General features: G+C 37.3%; 1 protein-coding gene across 8 annotated transcripts in view; it reads right to left on the bottom strand.

The window, feature by feature from the left end:
* Positions 1-893: 893 nt before the first annotated feature.
* The window catches only part of ZNF215 (zinc finger protein 215), a 28667-nt gene continuing 6299 nt past the window's right edge, over positions 894-23261 (bottom strand). For 3 of the 8 annotated variants that reach the window (XM_041730731.1, XM_041730732.1, XM_041730734.1), the window contains exons 2-6: positions 20346-20919; positions 14982-15067; positions 13255-13387; positions 12838-12933; positions 894-2760 (exon numbers count right to left, since the gene is read on the bottom strand). In XM_041730731.1, coding sequence (XP_041586665.1) covers positions 1844-2760; positions 12838-12933; positions 13255-13387; positions 14982-15067; positions 20346-20745 — 1632 coding nt within the window. In that variant the 5' untranslated portion in view covers positions 20746-20919 and the 3' untranslated portion in view covers positions 894-1843. Of the gene's footprint in view, positions 2761-12837; positions 12934-13254; positions 13388-14981; positions 15068-20345; positions 20920-23261 lie in introns of those variants that run through there. The other 5 variants (XM_041730735.1, XM_041730736.1, XM_041730737.1 and 2 more) reach the window with 3 other exon arrangements.

Here is a 23261-nt window from a genome sequence, read left to right on the forward strand (position 1 = left end):
TCTCCCTCGGCCTGTGTCTCTGCCTCTCTCTCTCTTTAGGTCTATGAATGAATGAATGAATGAATGAATAAATAAATCTTAAAAAAATAAAGATATAAAAGGAGAGGTGATTGATGGGAGTGGGGATTTTTTTGCATATTAAAAATAATTTATTCCTTTTTTTCCTTTTAATTTAAATTCAATTTGCCAACATATAGTATAAGGGAGTGATTTCTCTAAGAAAGTGAAAAGGGAAAGATTCAGAGCACCATGGTATGAAAGGATAGTTCTTCCATTGTTACAGAGGAGAAATACACTCTGAAGATTTGATGGCAGGATGTGGAGATAGTTTTGGTCTGGCAATATGCAACTTCTCTGATGGAAGCAAGCTGATCTTCTGAGAGCTGGGTGTGGTGATTTATGAAGGTGAGGAGAGTAAGGCGGCATAATTCTGCATAATTCATTTAGAAATTGTGTCTAAACAGTGTTTGGGAAATGGAAAAGACTACTGTCTGGGGAAGGAGAAGGATTTCTGGTAAGCATCAATGCCCAGTAAAGAGCTGGATGACTAGCTCAGATCATACAGCAGGTACATGGTGCCAGAAACATGTTCACTGTAAAAGCTGAAAGAAGAGTCCTATATTTGTCTTCTGTAGGCTCTCAGGGTAGGGAGGAACTGGACAGCCACATGCCAAAAAAAAAAAAAAAAAAAAAAAGACAAAAGTAGATGACTCTTATACCATATACAGAAATTAAATAAAGGGACGCCTGGGTGGCTCAGCAGTTGAGCATCTGCCTTCGGCTCAGGCTGTGGTCCCGGGGTTCTGGGATCGAGTTCCACATCGGGCTCCCTGCATGGAGCCTGCTTCTCCCTCTGCCTGTGTCTTTGCCTCTCTCTGTGTCTCTCATGAATAAATAAAATCTTTTTTTAAAAATTAAATAAAAAATGGATTAAAGACCTGAAACCATAAAACAAATGAATACAGAATAATTTTCTACATTAACTCATAAGTGTTCACACTCCAGTATACCTTTTTGGTTTTTGGATAAGATATGAGCTTTAACAAAAAGCCCCAATCATAATTCATTGGAAATGTCTCCTATAGAAGTATTTTGGGGCAGATTAAAGATAAGCTTGCCTTAGGATCCCTTTGTAACTTACAGAAGGAAAAGGAAGTTCTAGAGCATCGAGTATTAAGACATTTTATTGACCTCTTAATATTTGGTATAAATGATAAACCTGGAGCTATGGATCTCTCTCCAGCCTAGATCCCAAAGAGTACTTTTAAAAATGCAGATATGAAGACTACCTATAGATTTGTTAACCCACCTCCCACTGCAATTGATAACTCTCCTCCAATTCTAGTCCCCACTCAGCACCAGGACAGTGAAGGATACTACCAGGGATGGGGTAATTTGCCATGGCTGTCATCTCTATTAATTCAGAGAGTTCAGTCCTTAGAAGTATAGTCTTTCTGTATTCTTCTGGGCTCCTGGTTTCTTATGACCTTCTTATAAGGACTGAAAGTTTGAGTTTTATTAAAATATCGAACTCCAAGGGTTTTGCTTGGCTCCTCACTAATACCCACTTCAATAAGTCATGTGAATATGGGATGCCATAGCTCCCATTTATGAACCAGGAATGATGGCAACAGATAACAGAATAATGATAGGCAGACTTGTATGGTGATACATTTGACTCCAAACCCTTCTGGCTTCATTTGAGAGCCTGGAAACCACCTCAGATTCCTATCCAATAACAGATTTCTCTCCAATATTAATTCCGTCATATCAATTAAAGAATAATCCCTGACAAATGTTTTCTTGCATTTACTCTATTCACTGGATTCCTTCCAGTATAAATTCATTGATGTAAGTAAGTAATCCTTTGTTGCTTCCTGTTAGAGGACTTCTCTTGAGTATGAAGTTTTTGGTGTTTTTTAAGGTTTGAATTCCTGTTGAAGGTTTTCTCACATTCCTGACATTTGAATGGTTTCTCTCCTGTATGAATCATTTGATGTCGAATAAGGGATGAGCTTCGGCTGAAGGATTTTCCACAGCTAATACATTCATAGGGATTATTTCCAGACTGAAGTCTTGAATTTTTATTTTTATTTTTATTACGGTCTTCACTCTTACTGACAGCTTTTCTACAGGTATTGCCTTCACAGACCTTTGCTTTCTGATGCTTAGTAAGGTTTGTACGTCTGTTGAACAATCTCCCACATTCACTGCATTTATAGGGTTTCTCTCCTGTGTGAATGATCTGATGTCGAATGAGGGATGAACTCCGGCTGAAGGCTCTTCCACATTGATAGCATTCATAGGAATGCACTAAGGTATGACCTTCTGGGTACTGAACACCTATACCTAGGCTCAAGGCATTCCCACATTCATCATATTTTGAATATTGCTTACCTGAGTCTATATTAAACTTGAAGTTAGTTTTAAACTTCTCACATTTTGAGGACCCCTTTCTTATAGGAATTCCTTGTTGTATACCCAAAATTGAATTAACTGACTTAACATCTAAGCTTTTCTTATTCTCTCTACTTTCAAAGATTCCCACCTCTGAGCAGACTGTCTTATGAACAAAAGCTTCTGACAAATTTATGTCCCAGTGTTCCTGTTTCCTATATAGCCAATCATCGCTCACCCAAGCATCTAAAGAAGGGGATCCACTTTTGGTCAGTCTTGTCATAATCACGCCAGGAGATGAAACTTTTCCAGAAATTCTCTGCGTTGGAACTGAATCTTGGTTTTCTGAAATTACCTCTCTGTCTAAAAAGAAATAAAAAATTCCATGAAATAGAAGAAAGGCAAGTGTTTAATTAGGAAAGGAATGCTAAACCACACAAGGGAATATGCATATTTTATAGGTCTTAAATACAGAATGGAAATGTGAGGGGAAATAAGAAAAGGGGAATTATAGAAAAAATAAAAGGGAAACAGTATTAAAAAGGAGGTCAGGAGGGATCCCTGGGTGGCGCAGCGGTTTGGCGCCTGCCTTTGGCCCAGGGCGCGATCCTGGAGACCCAGGATCGAATCCCACATCGGGCTCCCGGTGCGTGGAGCCTGCTTCTCCCTCTGCCTGTGTCTCTGCCCCCCCCCCCCCCGCCCGCCTCTCTCTCTCTGTGACTATCATAAATAAATAAGAAAATTATAAAAATATTTTTAAAAAAAGGAGGTCAGGAGATCATAAAATATGAGGACAGCTATTTAGGAATATTAGAGAGAATACATAGGCTTGGTAAAATACCGGCATAAGAACTGGGATGGGGTGACCTATTACAGTTCAAATTATTACTGGTTCATAAATAGTCTGTGTGGGCTATACCTAACTTTACTTTTTACTTTTTTAAAAAATTTATTTAATTTATTTATTCATGAGAGACACAGAGAGAGAGAGGCAGAGACAGGCAGAGGGAGAAGCAGGCTTCCTACAAGAAGCCTGATATGGGACTCGCTCCTGGATCCTGAGATCACACCCTGAGCCAAAGGCAGATGCTCAACCACTGAGCCACCTAGGCTTCCCATCAAAATCCCTTTCTCATTTAGCTTCTGTATAAATATGTCCAATATACTGTATTTTTTAGCAATTTTTTAATAATTAAATTTCACTGACTTCCCTTTATCCTTCTGCACATAACTTCAGCTTTATCTAATGCTTTTACTTCCACATTTTATTGCTAGCCAAAACACATCTTCAGCTTTCTAGTCTCACATATATTATCCACTTTTTTTTTAAATCTGTCTCCAAGACAATGCCAATTGGCTATCCTACTACTGTCTTCCAACTCAATAAACGAGCCTAAGAATTTCATCTTTCATGTGGAAAGAACCTCCCTCAATGTCCTTACTTGTTTGGTGAGTCATTGTTCTTCTAATATGTATACTAGAGTCTGCAAAGATTTCTTGCATACTCATTGCTCTTTATTTCTTGTATCTAATCTGCCCTGAGGTACTATTATTTTATGAAATGACTTTTACCTCAAAGCAGCCCACTGATACATCCAATTCTGTCAAATACCTATTAATTCACCCTGATTTAGCCTAATTTCTAGCAGAAATTGTCTGTATAATACACCAGAAACTGGAGGATTAAAACAATCTCCTAGGGCAGAGTCTAGGAATATAATGAGAGTTCTGACTATAGTTTCCCTGTTTCTGCCTCTTTTTTTTTTTTTTAAGATTTTATTTATTTATTCATAGACACAGAAAGAGAGGCAGAGACACAGACAGAGGGAGAAGCAGGCTCCATGCAGGGAGCCCGATGCGGGACCCGATCCCGGGTCTCCAGGATCACACCCTAGGCTGCAAGCCGCGCCAAACCGCTGCGCCAACAGGGCTGCCCTGTTTCTGCCTCTTAAGCGTATACTGGGTATGTGGGCAGATAATCTATATTTTAATTCACAGATCTTCAGTGAGAGAGAAACCTCTTCTAAACCTGTACCTAATTTAGGTGGTAAGATCCTGGACTTCAAGCTTGATCCATAATGAGATGAGGTCTATTAGGAGAGAGTAAGTGTATTTAACAAGGGAGAGGAAAAAAATTATTTGTGGCCAGAGACAGACCAAGTAGATCAAAATGGTTGCACATTCATAAAAACCCACAGTTAACATTGCACTCTAAGGGGGAAAGACAGAAGCTCTTCCTCTAAGATCAAGACAAGGATGTCCACTCTCACCACTTTCATTCATAGTACTGAAAGTCCTAGCCACAGCAATCAGAGAATAAGAAATAAGAGGCATTCATATTGGCAAATATGAAGTAAAACTATTTGCAGATGACATGATGCTATATATAAAAAACCATAAAGACTCAAACAAAAAACTACCAGAACTAATAATTTAGTATAGCTACAGGATACAAAATTAATATTACAGAAATCTGTTGCATTTCTATACCTTAAAATGAAGTAGCAGAAAGAGAAATTAAGAAAATAAACCAAATGGGAGGAGTGGGGAAGGGAGGAGAGGGAAAGGAATGGAGGAAGGAAGCAAACAGTCCTGTTTAAAATTGCACTAAAAAGAACTAAATATATAGGGGAAGTGAGTGGAGGGATGGAGTAACTGGGTGATGGGCATTAAGAAGGGCACTTGAAGTAATGAGCACTGGGTGTTGTATGCAACTGATGAATCACTAAATTCTTCTGCTGAAACTAATAATACAGTATATGTTAATTAAACTGAATTTAAATCAAAAATAGAAAAGAATAAAAAATACAGGAATAAATTTAATCAAGAGTCAAACACCTATACTCTGAAAACATAAAACGGTACTGAAAAATGACTTGAAGCTAATAACACTAAGAAATGGAAGGATATCCCACGTTCATGGATTGGGAGAGCCAGTATGTTAAAATGTCCATACTACCCAAAGCAATTTACAGATTTAATGCAACCCCTATAAAAATAGCAATTTTCACAGAACTAGAGCAAAGAATAGTAAAATTTGTACAGAACCACAAAAGACCCCAAATAGCCAACCAATCTTGAAAAAGAAGAACAAACCTGAAGGTATCAAGACATACTATGCAAAACTGTAGTAATTAAAACAATGGTACTGGCATAAAAAAATAGACACATAGACTAACAGAACAAAATAGAGAGCCAGAAATAAACCTACAGCTTTATGATAATTGATCTAAGACAAAGGAGGCAAGAATACACAATGGGAAAAAGATGGTCTCTTCAACAAATGGTGATGGGAAAACTGGACAGCTACATGAAAAAGAATGAAACTGGACCCCTTTCTAACACTATATACAAAATTTAACTAAAAATGAATTAAAGACAAAAATGTGAGACCTGAAACCAAAGAATCCTAAAAGAAAACATAGGAAGTAGTTTCTCTGTCATTGGTCATAGCACCATTTTTCCAGATATGTGTCCTTTGGCAAGGAAAACAAAAGCAAAAATAAACTATTGAGACTACACCAAAGTTAAAAAATATTTTGTACAGTGAAGGAAACCATCAACAAAATTAAGGACAACCTACTGAATGGGAGAAGATATTTTGATTTTTAAAAATTTTTAAAAGATTTTATCTATTTGAGAGAGAGAGTGAGAGCATGAGCAAAGGTGAAGGGTAGAGGGAGAAGTTGACTATGCAGTGAGCAGGGAAGCCCAAGATGGGAGTTGATCCCAGGATCATGACCTGAGCTGAAGGCAGACACTTAACCAACTGAGCTAGCCAGATGCCCTGAGAAGGTATTTTCAAATCACATATCCAATAAAGGGTTAGAATCCAAAGTATATAAAGAACTTATACAACTGAACATGAAAAAAAACCCAACAATCCAATTCTAAAATGCACAGAGGACCTGAATAGATATTTTTCCAAAGCAGACATTAGATGGCTAACAGACACATGAAAAGATGTTCAACATCACACATCATCAGAGAAATGTAAATCAAAACCACAATGAGACATCACCTCACACTGGTCAAAATGGCTAAAATCAGAAACACAAAAAATAAGTGTTGGCAAGGATGTGGAGAAAAAGGAACCCTTGTGTACTGTTACAGGAATGCCAGCTGGTATAGCCACTATAGAAAACAGCATGGGGTTTCCTCAAAAAATTAAAAATAGAAATCCTATATGATCTAGTAATTCCTCTACTGGATATTTAGCCAAAGAAAAGGAAAACACTAATTCAAAAAAATATATATACCCTTATGCTTATGCAGAATTATTTATAATAGCCAAAATATAGAGGCAACCAAAATGTTCATCTATAGAGGATTGAATAAAGGCAATGTGGTGTGTGTACACACATACATACACACACATGTATATACGCATACATATACCCACACACGTGTATACATATGTCTATATATACACACATGTATACATATATACACATCCATACATACACATATGATGGAATACACTACTTACTAAGTCATAAAAAATAATGAAATCTCACCATTTGCAACAACATGAATGGATCTAAAGGGGATCATGGTAAGTAAAATAAGCCAAAGACAAATACCTTAAGATTTCACTCGTAAGAGGAATTTAAGAAAAAAAAAAAACAAAGGAAAAAAGACAAACAAAAAACCAGAGTCTTAAATACAATGAACAAACTGGCACTTGTCAGACGGGAGGTGAGGGCATTGGGTGAAATGGGTGAAGAGGCTTAACAGTACACTTAGGATGATGAACACTGAATAATGTATAGAATTACTGAATTATCATATTGTACACCTGAAACTAATATAACACCACATATTAATTATACTAGAGTAATAAAAAGAAATAGATACACTCTCTCATAGAGAAGTGGAATTTATTTTTCTTTCTTTTGAAAATGGGCTACTCCTGTAACTGCTTAGCCAAAGAATGTAGAAGTGATACCATGTCACTTCCAGGCCTGGCCTTTAGGAGACTAATGATTTCCAATTCCTCTCAGGATATTCCCAGAACCTGGTTGGCATGCTATGAGAAACCCGTGCCTCAAGAAGAGACCACATGGAAGTGCCATGGTCCACAGGGCAAAAGTTCCCAGTAACATCAATGTCAACTGCTAGCCATGTGATAAGCCATCTTGACCATTCCATCCCAGCAGAACACTGTATTCTCAGCCACATCATATGAACTCCTAAGTCAATTCACAAAATTGTGATAGTTAATAAAATGGTTGCTGTTTAAAGTAAGTTTTGAGGCAATTTGTTAGAAATAATCGGTAACTGAAACTGACGCTGTTCCAGCAGTATTTACTGATTGGAAAATACCTAAATGTGTTCTCTAAGTAAATCTCTGATATTCTCATATTTCTACAACTCATTTTTCATATAACTCCTTTAGTCCTTTTAAAATCACTTTCATATATTTTGTTATTTTCAAATCAGTACTAACATATAGGAAAGCTACCAATATTTTTATTTTACATCTGGCCATCTTAACAAAGCTCTTAACAGATATAACAGTTTTGACAATAAGTTTCTTGGATTTTCTAAGTAGAAAAGCTATCATTTACAAATAATAGCCTTTTTTCCTTTTTTCTACTAACTTTTTCATTTTTTCATTTATGTCTTTCAGGTCAACATTAAACAATTATAGCAACAGACACTCTTTTCTATTGATTTTAGTGGAAACACCACAGTTTATCTTTACACCCATGATTTGTTCCCCTTTTGACCTAAACAGATTCTGAATCATTGTCTTATTCCTACCAATCCCAAACTGATAAACTATGCTTTATCTACAAGACTTTGTCCCTATCTCTAACTTGAAACAAAAATGAACACTTTAAACCTTAGCCTATCATCCCAATCTTGGGTGTCTGCTCATAACTCCCCTGGAGACTAGCCTATGCTAGGCCAAACCATCTCTGCCTTTCTTTGGCCTATCTGAAAGTTTCCCCTAAGTTTTCAAATCATTCCAGTGGCTTATCTGTGTTTAGTAGATTAAAATCCACAGGATTCTTTTTCATAGGTTTTGACTAATTAAGCTGTCCAAAATTTGACTTTATATTTCTGTCCAAATTTACCTTAAACTGTTTATAATAAACTTGGATCATTAGCACTTAAATCTAGATTTGCCTCTGATCATCTGACGAGCCTTTAAAGTATATATATGTGCACATGTGTGTATATGTATGTACATTCCATGTAGCTACATTGGGCTTCTCACAAACAGAGTGATGTCAAGCTAGTTGAAGTAGTGGCTGCTAACTTCTAAGACAAAGAAGTGGCAGGTTCAAGTCTACATGCTAGACCTGGAAATGGCAGTGTCACTTCTGCTGCATTTTATTGATTAAACACAGTCTAGTGCTAGCTGAGATTCAAATGGAGGGGAAACAGTCTGCATATTATTTTTTTCTAACTGAAGTATAGTTAACACACAATGTTACATTAGTTTCAGATGTACCAAGTCTACATCTTTTTTTTTCTTTTTAAAGATAGATTTATTTATTTATTTATTTATTTATTTATTTATGATAGACAGAGAGAGAGAGAGAGAGAGAGAGAGAGGCAGAGACACAGGAGGAGGGAGAAGCAGGCTCCATGCTGGGAGCCCGATGTGGGACTTGATCCCGGGACTCCAGGATCGTGCCCTGCGCCAAAGGCAGGCGCTAAACCGCTGAGCCACCCAGGGATCCCCCCAAGTCTACATCTTGATGGAGAGAGAGAGAAAGATTCTGTAGCCACCTTTAATCCACTGTAATCCATTAACCCTTTCAGAAAATAAATTTCATTTACCAAGGTAAATTCCGGATTGACTGACTAAAGTATATTTAAATGATGAAATAGATGGAATCAGAAAGAAATTAGGAAATAGGTTTCTAATTTGGGGATGGAAAAATTCTTATGCCTAAAAATAACAGATATAAAGCACTGGGTATAAGATAGACATAATGATAACATAAATTTAAAAAATATGTACAGCAGACACCATAAATAAAATAAACTTCAGTGATATTTCATTTACCTAACTGTGATCAATAGTGGGAATTTACATAAGATCTTACTTAAAAATTTCTAAGGTCTTAATAAATAAAGGACCTAAAATCATTTACTAATCACAAATGACCAAAACAAATAATTTTTACCTTTCTCATAATCCAATTTATCTAACCATTTTTTTCCTTGGTTCCTACAAATGTGCAAAAACTTGAGAAATAAAGGTAGGGCAAAAAGACACATGGTCCTTACCTTCAAGGAACATAAAGCCTAATGTGGAAGCCTATCTGTATAAGACCTATACAGATACGAGTAAAATATAACTGTGATACGTGCTGAAAAGAGATAATTATGATCCTATGGAAGTATATAACAGAAGAAACTATTCAAGACAGGTTTTCCTGAGGAAATGTGAAACTGGGATCTGAAGGAAGATGAAGAGTCAACTAGGCAAAGAATGAGAACGAGCACTTTATGTAAGGAAGCCACATGTACGGAGGCCCTGAGTTGGAGGGCCAGCCGCACTCAAGGGTCATCTGGAATGTGTATCCTATGGAACTCTTTTCTCTGCAGTCTTTCTTCACCTATCAGAGTGCTTAGGACACAATAGATGCTAATATTTATATGGTGCTGACTACAAGAGCAGTGTGGTTTGGGTGTAAAGAGTGAGGGGAGGATGCAGTGTAAGGCAAGGTTGGAGAAGTAGGAAGGGACTAGGTAGGGAAAAGCAAAACTGCAGTCAACATAATGATTTAAGCAAGTACAGGACAGAATTCAATCTCTTTGACTGCAATGTGGGTCAAACAGTGGAGCTGGGGAAAAAGCAAAGAGACATGGCAAGATCATGCAGTATGATGAATTAAAAGATTGTGGGGATAGTGTAGAGGAGAGATGATGACGGTACATGGACTACAGAGAGAAGTGCAGACATTCAGGGGATATTGAGAAAGATAAAATAATACCAAGTATTAGAGAGATGAAGGAGAAGTGTCAAGGATAATACACTACACACTGTAACTGGATGGACAGCAGTGTCATTCACTCAGGGAACAATGAAGGAGGACTGAAAAGGAAAAAGTTATGACTTTGGTTTTACAGAACTGGTCATCTTTCAGACATCCAAGAGAAATGTCACATTATCTCTAAAATTTTCAATTCTGAGAAGAAGCCTAGATTGGGGACACAAACTTGTAAACTCACCTACACTTGTGTGTAGTAAGTGAAGTTGCAGTTGTGGATATGATAACTTAGAGAAGAAAATACAGAGTAATAAAAGAAGACAAAATGAGACCAAATGTTAAGAAACTCTGAAATTAGAGCTAGAGAGAGCAAGTCTCCAACAGAGAGAAGGGTCAGAAAGAGAGGAGGAAAATTGGAAGTTTTACAGGAACCTACAAGTGTTTTAAAAGTGAGGAGCAGGTAATAGAGGCACTTGCTGTGGAGAAGTCAGTGGGACAAGGAATGAAAAAATATCCACTGGAGTTAGCTACAAGAAAGTCATCTATGATCTTAGTAAGGACTGTCTCAGATGGAGATCTGGAATAAGAGTTAAATTGGAATGGGGTGAGGGATAAATGCTGAGGAAATGAGACAAGTATAATATATCTTGAGAAGTTTGGCAATAAAGAGGTGGGAGAGAGAGTAATAGGTTGAGAGAAAAAAATGTTAAATCCTTAATGACCTGAAAATGTTAAAAAGCTAATGGGAGGATGAGGCAGAAATGGTAAAATCTTAAGTGAAAAAAGGCAGGGGAAAAAGGCATGGGGTCCACTGGAAGAGGGTGGGAATTTACCTTAAAAAGGAAGAAATTAAATAATTTGCCTATCAAATCAAAGATTTCAGGTAAACAATATGGTTCTAGGGTGATAATAATAAACAGATAATACATTATTAGTGACCTATAAACTGGTATAACCTTTCTGTAGACAATACAGCACAAAGTAACAAGACTGTTAAATATATTCATGACCTTTGATGCTGAAGTTTCTCTTCTAATAAGGTATATCCTATTGCCAGATATGCCTGAAAACTTGGCAACAACCTGAATGTCCTTGGGACGCCTGGGTGGCTCAGCGGTTAAGTGTCTGCCTTTCGTACAGGGTGTGATCCTGGAGTCTCGGGATCGAATCCCACATTGGGATCCCTGCATGGAGCCTGCTTCTCACTCTGCCTATGTCTCCGCCTCTCACTCTCTCTGTCTCTCTTATGAATAAATAAATAAAATATATTTTTTTAAATAAATAAAATCTTAAAAGAAAAAAAAACCTGAATGTCCAACAGCTGGGGGTGGGGAATGGTCAAATATATTATGATACATGTATATGATGGAACATTACATGTGAATTAGAAACCACATTTCCATAGACTAAAGTGACCCAGGTAATTGCCCATGGTATTATATAAGGTGAGAAGACTGACATATATAAAATGACATATCCCTGACAAACTCAATTTTGGAAAAATAACAAATTTTCACAAGCCACAGGTACATCATCACACACACACACAAAAAGCCTAAGAAAATATATCAAAATGTTAGTACTGAAATTAAAAAAAAAAATGTTAGTACTGCATAGCTCTGGGTAGTGAGATTATGTGGTGAGTTCTATTCTTCTTCATATTTTTCTATATGTATTAAAATTTATATGAAGCACACAATAATTGATAATCTCCCACAAACAAAATGTTAATAAGAATAAAGAGATTATGGGGTGTCTGGGTGGCTATGTTGGTTAAGTGTCTGCCTTCAGCTCAGGTCATGATCTCAGGGTTCTGGGATCGAGGTCCACATTGGGCTCCCTGCTTGGTGGGGAGACGTCTCCTGCCATTCTCCCTCCACCTCCCCATCCCTGCTTGTGCTCTCTGGCTCTATCTATCCCTCTGTCAAATAAATAAAATCTTAGAAAAAAAAAAAAAAGAAAGAAAGAGATTACAATGAAGGTAGAAGAGAGGGCACAAGAAGTTCTATGGTAAACAAAGGAAAAACGGAAAATTACTAAAGTCACTCTAGTATAAAGCAGAGCTTTTCATTTTCTTTAAAAGAATATGATTTAATATTACGTTGGCTCGTTTGTTTACATAGCGCTTACTATGTGCTAGGCACTGTTCTAAGTGTGCTACCCATGTAAACTCACTTAATTTTCACAGGAATGTGGAAGAAAATACTGTTACTAATTCGATGCTATAGATGAGGAAACTGGCAGATAAGTTGCTCCAGGGCACACACCTTTAAGTTTAGTCTCTATGATCCTCATCTACAACATTCTTTTGCCTCCCTACTTAAGAAAAAGAATCTGTGAACGAGAAGGAATGATGACTTTTTTTCCTTCAAAGCTTCAGCAGTCTTGCTGTTACCTCCTCAACTCTTAAAAGCTGTTAATAGTACACAGTGTGTTTAACAAAGAGAAGCTTCTTACAAATGCCTCGTATCTGACTGGTTCTTACCAAAAACAGATGTGCTTGGGATTTCTTGCTCCATTATCCATCTTCTTTCCTTACTCTCCAAATTGGAAATCTCAGCTGCTTTGGAAAGTAGAGGTTCTATTCATGGGGAAAATGAAAAAACAACAACAGGCAGACACTTCAGATATTTTTACAGGAAAAAGATTCCATCCTTATGTAGTAGTCAAAGAGCTGCTGAAATATAAGGCCAGGGGTCACCACAGACCTGGGTATTTCTAGCTCTTCCACAGAAAGGACTTCCCCTCAGATACAGCAGGAAAATCTGCTATTGTGCCCAAAGGATATTAGGAAACCTGAACCCAAACCCAAGTGCCCTTAACCACCACAGTAGTCCTATAGTTTTTAGCAGCAGATGAAGAGACTACTGATGGGCAGATGGGGGAAATACACAGAAGCCACCTTGATGCAATGAATTCAGGTTCTTATAATTCTCCAGCATCACATCCCTGTACAGGTTCTTTACAGCAGGGTCCAGTTGTCCCCACTCTTCCTCGCTGAATTCCACAATCACATCTTTGAATGTTACTGGTTCCTAAAACATTAAATTCCTTTTTAATCAAAGGGAACTCCCAAAAATATTAATAGAGGAGAAATGAATTTGGAAAGGATAGGCTGCCCAGAATATGTAAGAAACAGACAAACATTTGGGGTTCTAAGTGATGAAAATCGAAGTTATATTAGAGGTCTATCAACCTGGTACTCTTGTGAGGGCTGCAAAAGGTAAATCAAGTGTAGTCCTAATCCCAAATTTTCATTTTGGTTGAGAAAAAGACAGCTGGAATAATTGTGGAATAAAACATTAGTATAGAGTAAAAATACTTGACATAAAAGGAGTTCAGAACAGAAGGAGTTTCAGGTAGATTTGAGGGGACTTTGTAATGAAGATGGAGCTTCTGCTAGCAGAAGAGGCAGGGTATTTTCTCTAATTGAGAAATGCAGTCTGCTAACTCCTTCCTATTCAGAGCTTCCGGCCCAGGGACATCTCATCATGCAGTCCTTTCCTGATTACCCAAACCAAGTAGCCACCCTCCTCATTGGTCTTTACTGTATTATGTTTATTTCTTTTCTTTGTAATAATTATTACTATCTGCAATTATCTTATTTGCATGTGTGTACCTATCTACTTCTACTGACATTTCCACAAAGGCAGGGGGTTTCCTTTTGTTTATCATCATATTCCCAGCCCTTAGACAAGTGGCATATTGGGAACTACACAAATATTTCTTATGAAGGCCTTCACACCAGCAATTGTTGCACTTCTCTTCCCAGGATTCTCAACCTTGTCATAATGGGCACCTTCGATCACAATGAAATACACGAATCTCTTTCCTCACTCTACCTCAGAGCCAGATGACTCTAAGACATCACATGACTTTGTGAGTAAATCATCTACATTAGTTTTGCCTACTTCCTCCTCACTGTCTTCCTCTGCAACCTGGCTTTTATTCCCATGTATGACAGTATCTCCACAATGCTTAGGAAATAGGTACTCTTCAGGCTAAATTTTCCTGAATTTTTAAAGGATTTATCCTTGAAATCTTCTCATCTTTGGCTTTTTGGTGACATCCTATCTTTGTGGTTTTCCTCTACCACTTTGATGCTTTCATTTCAGTATTCTTTGAGGTTTCCTCTGCTCCTGCCTAATCAATGACCTTACTCAGGATACTGTCCTTGGCTCCCTTCACTTTTCTTTTTTTTTAAGATTTTAGTTATTTATTCATGAGAGACACAGAGAGAGAGAGGCAGAGACATAGACAGAGGGACAAGCAGGCTCCATGCAAGAAGCCTGACATGGGACTCTATCCAGGGAATCCAGGATCATGCCTTGAGTCAAAGGCAAATGCTCAACCGCTGAGCCACCCAGGTATCCCCCTTCACTTTTAATTCTAAACATTCTCTGGTGGGCTCTATTTCTATAGCTTTATCATCTACAAACCTGAGGGAAAAGATGCACAGAAAAATAGAAAGATTAAATATTTTCCAGAGAGTTCATCACCAACTAAAACAAAATGGATCCAATGTCTTATGGGAGAAGTAACAGTCTTATGTCCTTAGATGGACCTATGTTTAGCAAAAGTTCAAAAGCCAAAAAGAAAAAGGTCATTCCAGTAAAGATCCTAATTCACCTGGGAATTGACGTTTAGTGAGTCAGCATCCATTTTCTCCTTAATGCTCTCCTTCTGGAGCAGGACAGAATCCTTGCAGGGTATCTCTGAGGAAGATGAAGGAAAACATTAGGGAGATAAGGTTTGCCCTGGAGAAACATTTAATGATTATAGTAGTTTAAGCACACAGGAATCATCTTTAGAATTTTGGAAAAATAGCCATGTCAGCCCTTACCAGCAAACAGAATCTCCAAAGGTTGGGAGCTCAAACGCTATAGTCTTTAAAAGCTCTAATAGTGATTCTGATTAGGGAGAAGAGGGATTAGGGAAGAGGGATAATTAGAATTCTGTCCTAACTAAAGTCATTGCTTTGAGGTAAATTTTGAAATTGAAAATATGCATTCTCAAAGTTTGTACTTCATCAAGGCTGTTTTGAGCATTTGGAGTCCTTTGTAATTCCATATGAATTTTAGGATTAGCTTGTCTATTTCTGCAAAAAAAAGGTAGCTGAATTTTGATAGGAATTTCATTCAACTGCAGATGCTTTAGAGAGCATTATCACCTCAATATTAAGTCATCCAATACATGAATACAGGCTGTCTTTTTAAAATTATTATTATTATTATTTTTAAAGATTTTATTTATTTATTCATGAGAGACACACAGAGAGAGGCAGAGGGAGAAGCAGGCTCCATGCAGGGCGCCTGACGTGGGACTCGATCCCAGGTCTCCAGGACTACACCCAGGGCTGAAGACGGCCCTAAACCGCTAAGCCACTGGGGCCACCCTAAAATTATTTTTTGATGAAAAAAATTGATAGGTAATCCAGTCTCAGGGATCCCAAGGGCTGCTGACAGGCTCTGCAGGCCTCTCTGGGTACTCAGGGGCAGTAGCTATGACCTTTAAACCAGTTGTCTTCCATTTGACTTGTGGAGATGAGTGGGCAGTTGTAAATAAATGCCTTGTGGCTTTTGCCATCAAATCTTAAAAAACAACAACAAAAAAGTCACATAAAGACCTACGCAGTTCAAACCCATGTTGTTTAAGGGTGAGCTGCATAACAACAAATCAAATGACAGTAAAGACAGCTTTACTTCTTCCTTTCCAATTAGGATGCCTTTTACTTCTTTTTCTTGTTTAGTTGCACTGGCTAGTACCTGCAGTATAATGTTGAACAGAAGTGGTGAGAGTAGGCATCCTTATCTTGTTCCTTATCCTAAGGGCAAAGCTTTCAGTCTTTAACCATTAAGTATGTAGTTTGCTGTAAGTTTTTCACAGATGCCCTTTATCAGAAAGAAGAAATTCCCTTCTATCCCTAGCATGTTGAGTGCTTTTATCATGAAAGGGCATTGGATTTTGCCAAATGCTTTTCTGCATCGAGGTCCTTGAGATTTTCCCCTTAATTATATTAGTATGGTATATAATGTTGACTTTCATATGTTGAACCATCCTGTATTCCTGGGATAAATCCCTTTTGATCACGGTGTATAATCCTCTAAAGTGAAGTCTCCAACTATTAAACTTGACCTCTTTCTCCCTTCATTTCTGTCAGTTTTCTGCTTCATATTTTTGGGAGCCTGATTGTTGCAATTCTTGCTCAATTACTTTTCTGAACTGATTTGCAAAGTCTATATTCTTTGTTGTATGTGTCCACTTAAGTCTGTTCCCTTAGCTTAGTGGTCAGCTCATGATTCCACAGAGATTTCCTTAGATACCCGAAACCAAAAAACCACACACACACACACACACCCATTTCCTAGTCTGCAGATGGGCTGTGTGTGTTGAAGCTGGCCTTCAACACTTAGCTAGATAATTTTTCAATTTTACCTTAATCTTTAGTTCCTGTTTATGAAAAGCCTGAAGGTCAGCCAAAAGTGAGAGTTAAGGCCTTATCACGTCTTTCTGAACATGTGCCCAGCCTTCTAGATCTCTAGGAATACATACGAACTTTTCAAATCCCTTATTCCCAAAGCATCTCATACCCCAACCTTTCCTCCCAATCTTTTTGTGTTTGCCTCAACAGTTATTCACTGTCTTAGGTGGCAGAGGCTAACACATTTCCCATTAAATGCTTTGACAAATGCCCTGTAGGTGGCTTACCTCTGCCCTGGGAGAGTTCTGAGTCAGATAAAATAAGAGCAAGTCCTTTAGGTGGGTTCTTCAGAGAGCCAAGACAGATTAAAAGAAACTAAAAACCTTTCTCATCCTCTATTACCTAGCAACCTCTCCTTTCCTCCTAAATCAAACTTCAATAGTCTATAATCATTATCACATTCATACCTCATCCATCTGTTTTTTTTCGGGGGGGGCGGGGGAATGTGATAGGGAGAATAACAGACCCCAGAGATACCAACACCCTTAATCCTTGGATATACTGGCAAAAGGGACTCAGCAGGAATGATTAAAGTTAAGGACCTTGAAATGAGGAATTACCCTGGATTATTTGGGTGGTCACAATCTAATCACATGAATTCTAAATAACTGAAGTTTACCAGCTGCGGTCAGTGAAAGTGAGAGACAGTGAGAGACAGTGAGAGGGAGAGAGAGGGAGAGAGAGAGAGAGAGACACAGAGAGAGTAACCATGCTCAACTGAGCAAGTACATGTACTGTGACCAAAGAATGGAGCAGAAGAGAAAGCAGCGTGGAAAAGACATGGCTCGCCATTGCCAGCTTTGAAGATGGGGGAAGGGAATCATGAGGCTCAGAAAGGAATGCAGTCCTACCGAGGCCTTGATTTTTGTTCAGGGAGACCCATGTTGGACTACTGATCTACAAATGTGTAGTAAAATACATTCACATTCTTTTCAGCCACTAACTTTGTGGTCATTTGTTATAACAGTAACAGAAAACTAAATATAACTAACTACAAATAAGCACCACTTCAACTCAATTTCTGAAACTTTTCCAGAGCTTAACAATTACTTCATAATCAACAATTTCAGGAAATTACTTTCAATACTTATCTTAAGAGGAAAACCTTTTTGTCACACCATTTTTGAACACTCCCTTCTTGAAGACTTCTTTCTTAGCTCAAGATACTAACGCTTCTTGGTTCTCTGATGTCCTAGGTCACAGTTTTCTAGCCTGCTTACCTAGCTTCTCTTCTTCTGTTTAGTCCTTTATTTCTTTTTCAAATAAGGACTAAACATAGGAACAATATCACTGTTCCCAGTCAATAATTCCTTGTCAAATATCCAATTAATTGCCTCATGACTTATAAGGTTCACACATTTATGTGATTGATCATACATCTTTTACATTAATTTCTAAATCCCTCTTCCATACCCCTACTTCTCCTTTAAAATTATTTTGTTTCAGAGAGGTGCCTAGGTGGCTCAGTTGGTTAAATGTCCAACTCTTGATTTTGGCTCAGCTCATAGATTATAGGGTCATGGGATGAAGCTGTATGCTGGGCTCCACACTCAGTGCAGAGTACTGGAGGTTCTCTCTCCCCATCTCTCCCTCCCTCCCTGCTTGTGCACATGTGCTTGCTCTAAGTAAGTAAAATCTTTAATAAAAAAAAAAAAACAGAAACAAAATTATTTTGTCTTAGAAACTAGATTGTCCTGTAGTTTCTCAGAGTTTAAATTTTACTAATGGCATTCCCTTGGTATAATTTAACATATTCTCCCATCTTCTGTATTTCCTGTAATGAGTAGTTATATCTGCAATTGCCCTTAAATATTGATGCTCCCTGAGGATATATATTTTTCCTACTTCTGTTTGTACCTGTAAGTTTCCTAACCCACAGAGACCTCAAATTAAACAAGCCACATAATTACTGTATAAATCCCTTCCCATAAAATCTGCTACTTATGCCCCATTCTTATAAAGCAAGAACATGCACATTTACATCAATCTTATCCCACTCACACCTTATATGCAGCCCATAATTCCTTCAGGCTCAAACTCCTCTGTTTTCCCAATACTCCCTCATCCTTTTTAAAAATTTTTTATTTATTTATTCATGAGAGACACAGAGAGAGTAGCAGAGACATAGGCAGAGGGAGAAGCAGGGTCCACGCAGGAAGCCCAATGTAGGATTCAATCCTGGAACTACGGGATCACACCGAGTCAAAGGCAGACACTCAACCACTGAGCCACCCAGGCATCCCTACTCCCTCATTCTTTAACACCTCATCTATCTTAACTGATTTTCCTGTTTTCAGAGCCCTCAGGTCTATCTTTTAAACAAGATGTTGATAAACTTCTTCTGGAAAGATTCAGATAGTAAATATTTTGGGTTTTGCAGGCAATACAGTCTCTGCTGTAACTAACTGACTCCAGTCATAGCATGAAAGTAACTGTAGACTAAATGTAAATCAGTGGATATGCTGTGTTCCAAAAACACTATTTCCAAAAATATTTGGCCTTTGGGCCATAGTTTGCCAACCACTACTCTCTAATGTTATCAAAATGACATTTTAAAAGACAAATCAAATAATTTTACTCCCCTACCCATTCTGTGAGATCTCATTCTCTATTTCTATTTCCTACAGAATAAAATCCATGCTTCTTGATATAGGAAAGTCCTTCAGAATCTGGACTTGACATCTTCTAGCTTCAGAAAGAGATAATTTATTTTCATATGGGAAGAGTCAATGACTTTTTTTTAATGCTCTTTTTGTCTTTTTAGATGAGGTATAATTCACACATAGTATCATACAGCTGACCCTTGAACAACACGGGTGTCAGAGGCACTAACCTCCTGAGCAGTTGGAAATCTGCATGTAACTTTTGACTCTCCAAAAACTTAACTACTCATAGTCTACCACTGCCTAGAAGCCATACCAATAACATAAGCAGTCTAATGCACATTTTATAAATGTATTACATATTATATTCTTACAATAAAGTGAGCTAGAGAAAAGAAAATGTTAAGATAATCATAAGAGAAAATACACTTACAGTGCGGTGCTGTATTTATTGGAAAAAAAAACCCACGTATAATTGGATACACAGTTCAAACCCATGTTGTTCAGGGGTCAACTGTATTAGCTTCAGGTGTACAATGTAATGCTTCAACATTTATGTACATTGCAAAATGATCATCACAATAAGTCTAGTTAACATCTGTCACCATATATAGCTACAAACTTTTTTACTTGTAATGAGAGCTCTTATGATTTAATGTCTTAACTACTTTCAAATATGAAATACAGTATTATCAACTGTCACTACCCTATACATTACATCCCCACGACTTATTTACTGTATACTTGGAAGTTTCTGTACCTTGTGACCCTCCACTCATTTTGCCCACCCTCCATCCCCACCTCTGGCAACTACCAATCTGTTCTCTGTACCTATGAGCTCATTTTTCTTTTTTTTCAAGATCCCACATAAAGGTCAACAATTCTACTGACAATTTTCTACATTCTCACCTTTATCGTTAAGCATTTCAATCACATCCTCTATGAGGGTCACCACTTCTTTGCTGTTCTTTGGATGTTGTAAATTCACCCAAGTCCTGATGTCTTCAGGGAGAATTGTCAGAAATTGCTCTAGCACTAACAGCTCTAGGATCTGCTCCTTTGTATGAACCTCTGGTCTCAGCCACTGAAGACAGAGCTCCCAGAGTTGGCACAGGGCTTCACGAGGCCCAGACACTTCCAAATACTGGAAATGTCTGAACTTTTGACGAGAGGCCTCAGAGTCATATGTTTCCACGACTGGGATGGATTCCTGTTGCCAAGATACATCTGATCTCAGGGCCTCACTTTGTTCATTTAGAATCAGGTTTTGAGGTTTTGAGATAGCCATCAACTTGATCAGAGGCTGCATCTTCCTATACAGAACTCCCACTGTAGTTCAGATTTGTCTTATTAGAGGATAGTATTTCTTGAGCATGAGCTAAGCACTTGTATACAATATGTGTGCAGTGTGATTTCAGCCAAGTTCTATCTCAAAAAGAGAAAACTTCCAGGAGCTTGAGACACAAAGCCAACAGTCAGGTACCTAAGACAATGAAAAAAAAAAAGACACCAATATGACCTATATATAATGAACATGTTTTAGCAGTATTAAAAGATAAAATAATACAAATAATATTCTTAAAATTGTCTAATAAGATAAATATTATGGATTATCCTTCCATTCTTGTTTCTTTTTTTATAACAAGAAAATATGCTGTCTCTTCCCCTTAATCACCCACCAAAAAGACAGAAAACAAACACAGACAACACACAAAAAGTGACAATCCTTTTAAAACAAACCTCGTAATTACAATTAGATTTCTCCTGCATCAGGCGACAATACATTTTTGCTTTAAAACTAAGCAAAATACATCTTCAGAAAGATATTCAAGTTATTAAGGCTTTACACTAGTGATGCCTAAAAATATCTCTTTCTAAATTCTCACTAAAATATCAATAAGGTTATATAAAATGAGTATAATTGCAAACACTCCTAGAAATTAAGAAACAATTGTTTAAAAAATAAGAGAATAAATATGAATCATTTCATTGTCAGGGATAAATCAAAAATATATTCCAATGACACAAAAATAGATACATAGATGGATAGGCCAGGAAGAAACCCATATCTATATGATCAATTAATCTATGACAAAGGAGGTAAAAATACACAATGAAGAAAGGACAGTCTTTTCAATAAATGGTGCTGGAAAATTGGACAGCTACATGCAAAATAATGTAAATGGACCACTTTCTTACACCATATACAAAAATAAACTCAAAATGGATTTAAAGATCTAAATATGAGACCTGAAGCCATAAAACTCCTAAAAGAAATACAGGCAGTAATCCCTCGACATCAACCTTAGCAACATATTTATGGACATATCTTCTCAGACAAGAGAAACAAAAGCAAAAATAAACTACTGGGACTACATCAAAATAAAGACCTTTTGCACAGTGAAGGAAAGCATCAACAAAACAAAAAGGCAACCTACTGAATGGGAGAATATTTTTGAAAATGACGTATCTGATAAGTATTTAATATCCAAAATATATAAAGAACTTATACAACTCAACACACACACACACACATACACGCATATCACATCACACTTCAATTAAAAAATGGGAAGAAGAGGGACGCCTAGGTGGCTCAGCGGTTGAGCGTCTGCCTTCAGCTCAGGGCATGATCCTGGAATGCAAGGATTGAGTCCCACATTGGGATCCCTGCATGGAGTCTGTTTCTCCCTCTGCTTGTGTCTCTGCCTCTATCTCTGTGTCTTTCATGAATAAATAAACAGAATATTTTTAAAAAATGGGAAAAGGAACTGAATAGACATTTTCCCAAAGATATACAGATGGCAAACAGGTACATGAAAAGATGCTCAACATCACTAATCGTCAAGAAATGCAAAATAAAACCACAATGAGCTATCATTTCATACCTGTCAGAAAATGGTTAGTATCAAAAAGGCAAGAAATAACAAGTGTTGTTAAGAATGTAGAGAAAAGGGAATCTTGTGTACTATTGGTGGGAATGTCAGCTGGTGCAACCACTGTGGAAAACAGTATAGAGGCTTGTCAAAAAATTAAAAATAGAAATACCATATGACCCAGTAATTTCACCATTGGGTATTTAGCCAAAGAAAATGAAGACACTAATTTGAAAATATATATGTACCCCTATGTTTATTGAATTATTCACAATAGCTAAGATACAGAAATAACACAAGATGAATGTATAAAGGAGAGGTAGTATACATGTACAATTGAATATTAGTCATAAAAAACAATGAGATCTTGTACTTGCAACAACATGGATGGATCTGTAGGGTATTATGCTAAGTGAAATAAGACAGAAAAAAAAAGCAAAATTTCATTTACATGTGGTATCTAAAAACTAAAACAAATGAGCAAACAAACCAAATAGACTCTTAACTATAGAGAATTGGTGCTGCCAGAGTACAGGTGGGTGGGGGGGATGTGGAAAAAACTTCAGTTATAAAATAAGTCACAGAGATGAAAAGTACAGCATAGGGAATATAGGTAATAATATCATAATAACACATGTTGACAGATGTTATTGTCACTTGTGTACAATATATGTACAATCGACTACGCTTATCATGGTGGTCATTTTAAGTACTGTATAGAACTGTAGAATCAATATGTTGAATACTAAAACTAATACTGTATATTAATTTTACCTCAATTAAAAAAAAAGTGCATTCCCAGACTATAATGATTAGGAGTTTTCATTTGTTAGGACTCACTATGGGCCAATCTGCAATGTCCACCAGGGAGGTTACAGGCTCAACTAAACATGTAGACACACAAGACTACATGGGCCGTATTTGGCACTAGTTTGTTCAGAAGGCCACT

Source organism: Vulpes lagopus, chromosome 15 (genome assembly GCF_018345385.1).
Source record: "Vulpes lagopus strain Blue_001 chromosome 15, ASM1834538v1, whole genome shotgun sequence".
In the NCBI taxonomy this organism is placed as follows: Eukaryota; Metazoa; Chordata; class Mammalia; order Carnivora; family Canidae; genus Vulpes; species Vulpes lagopus.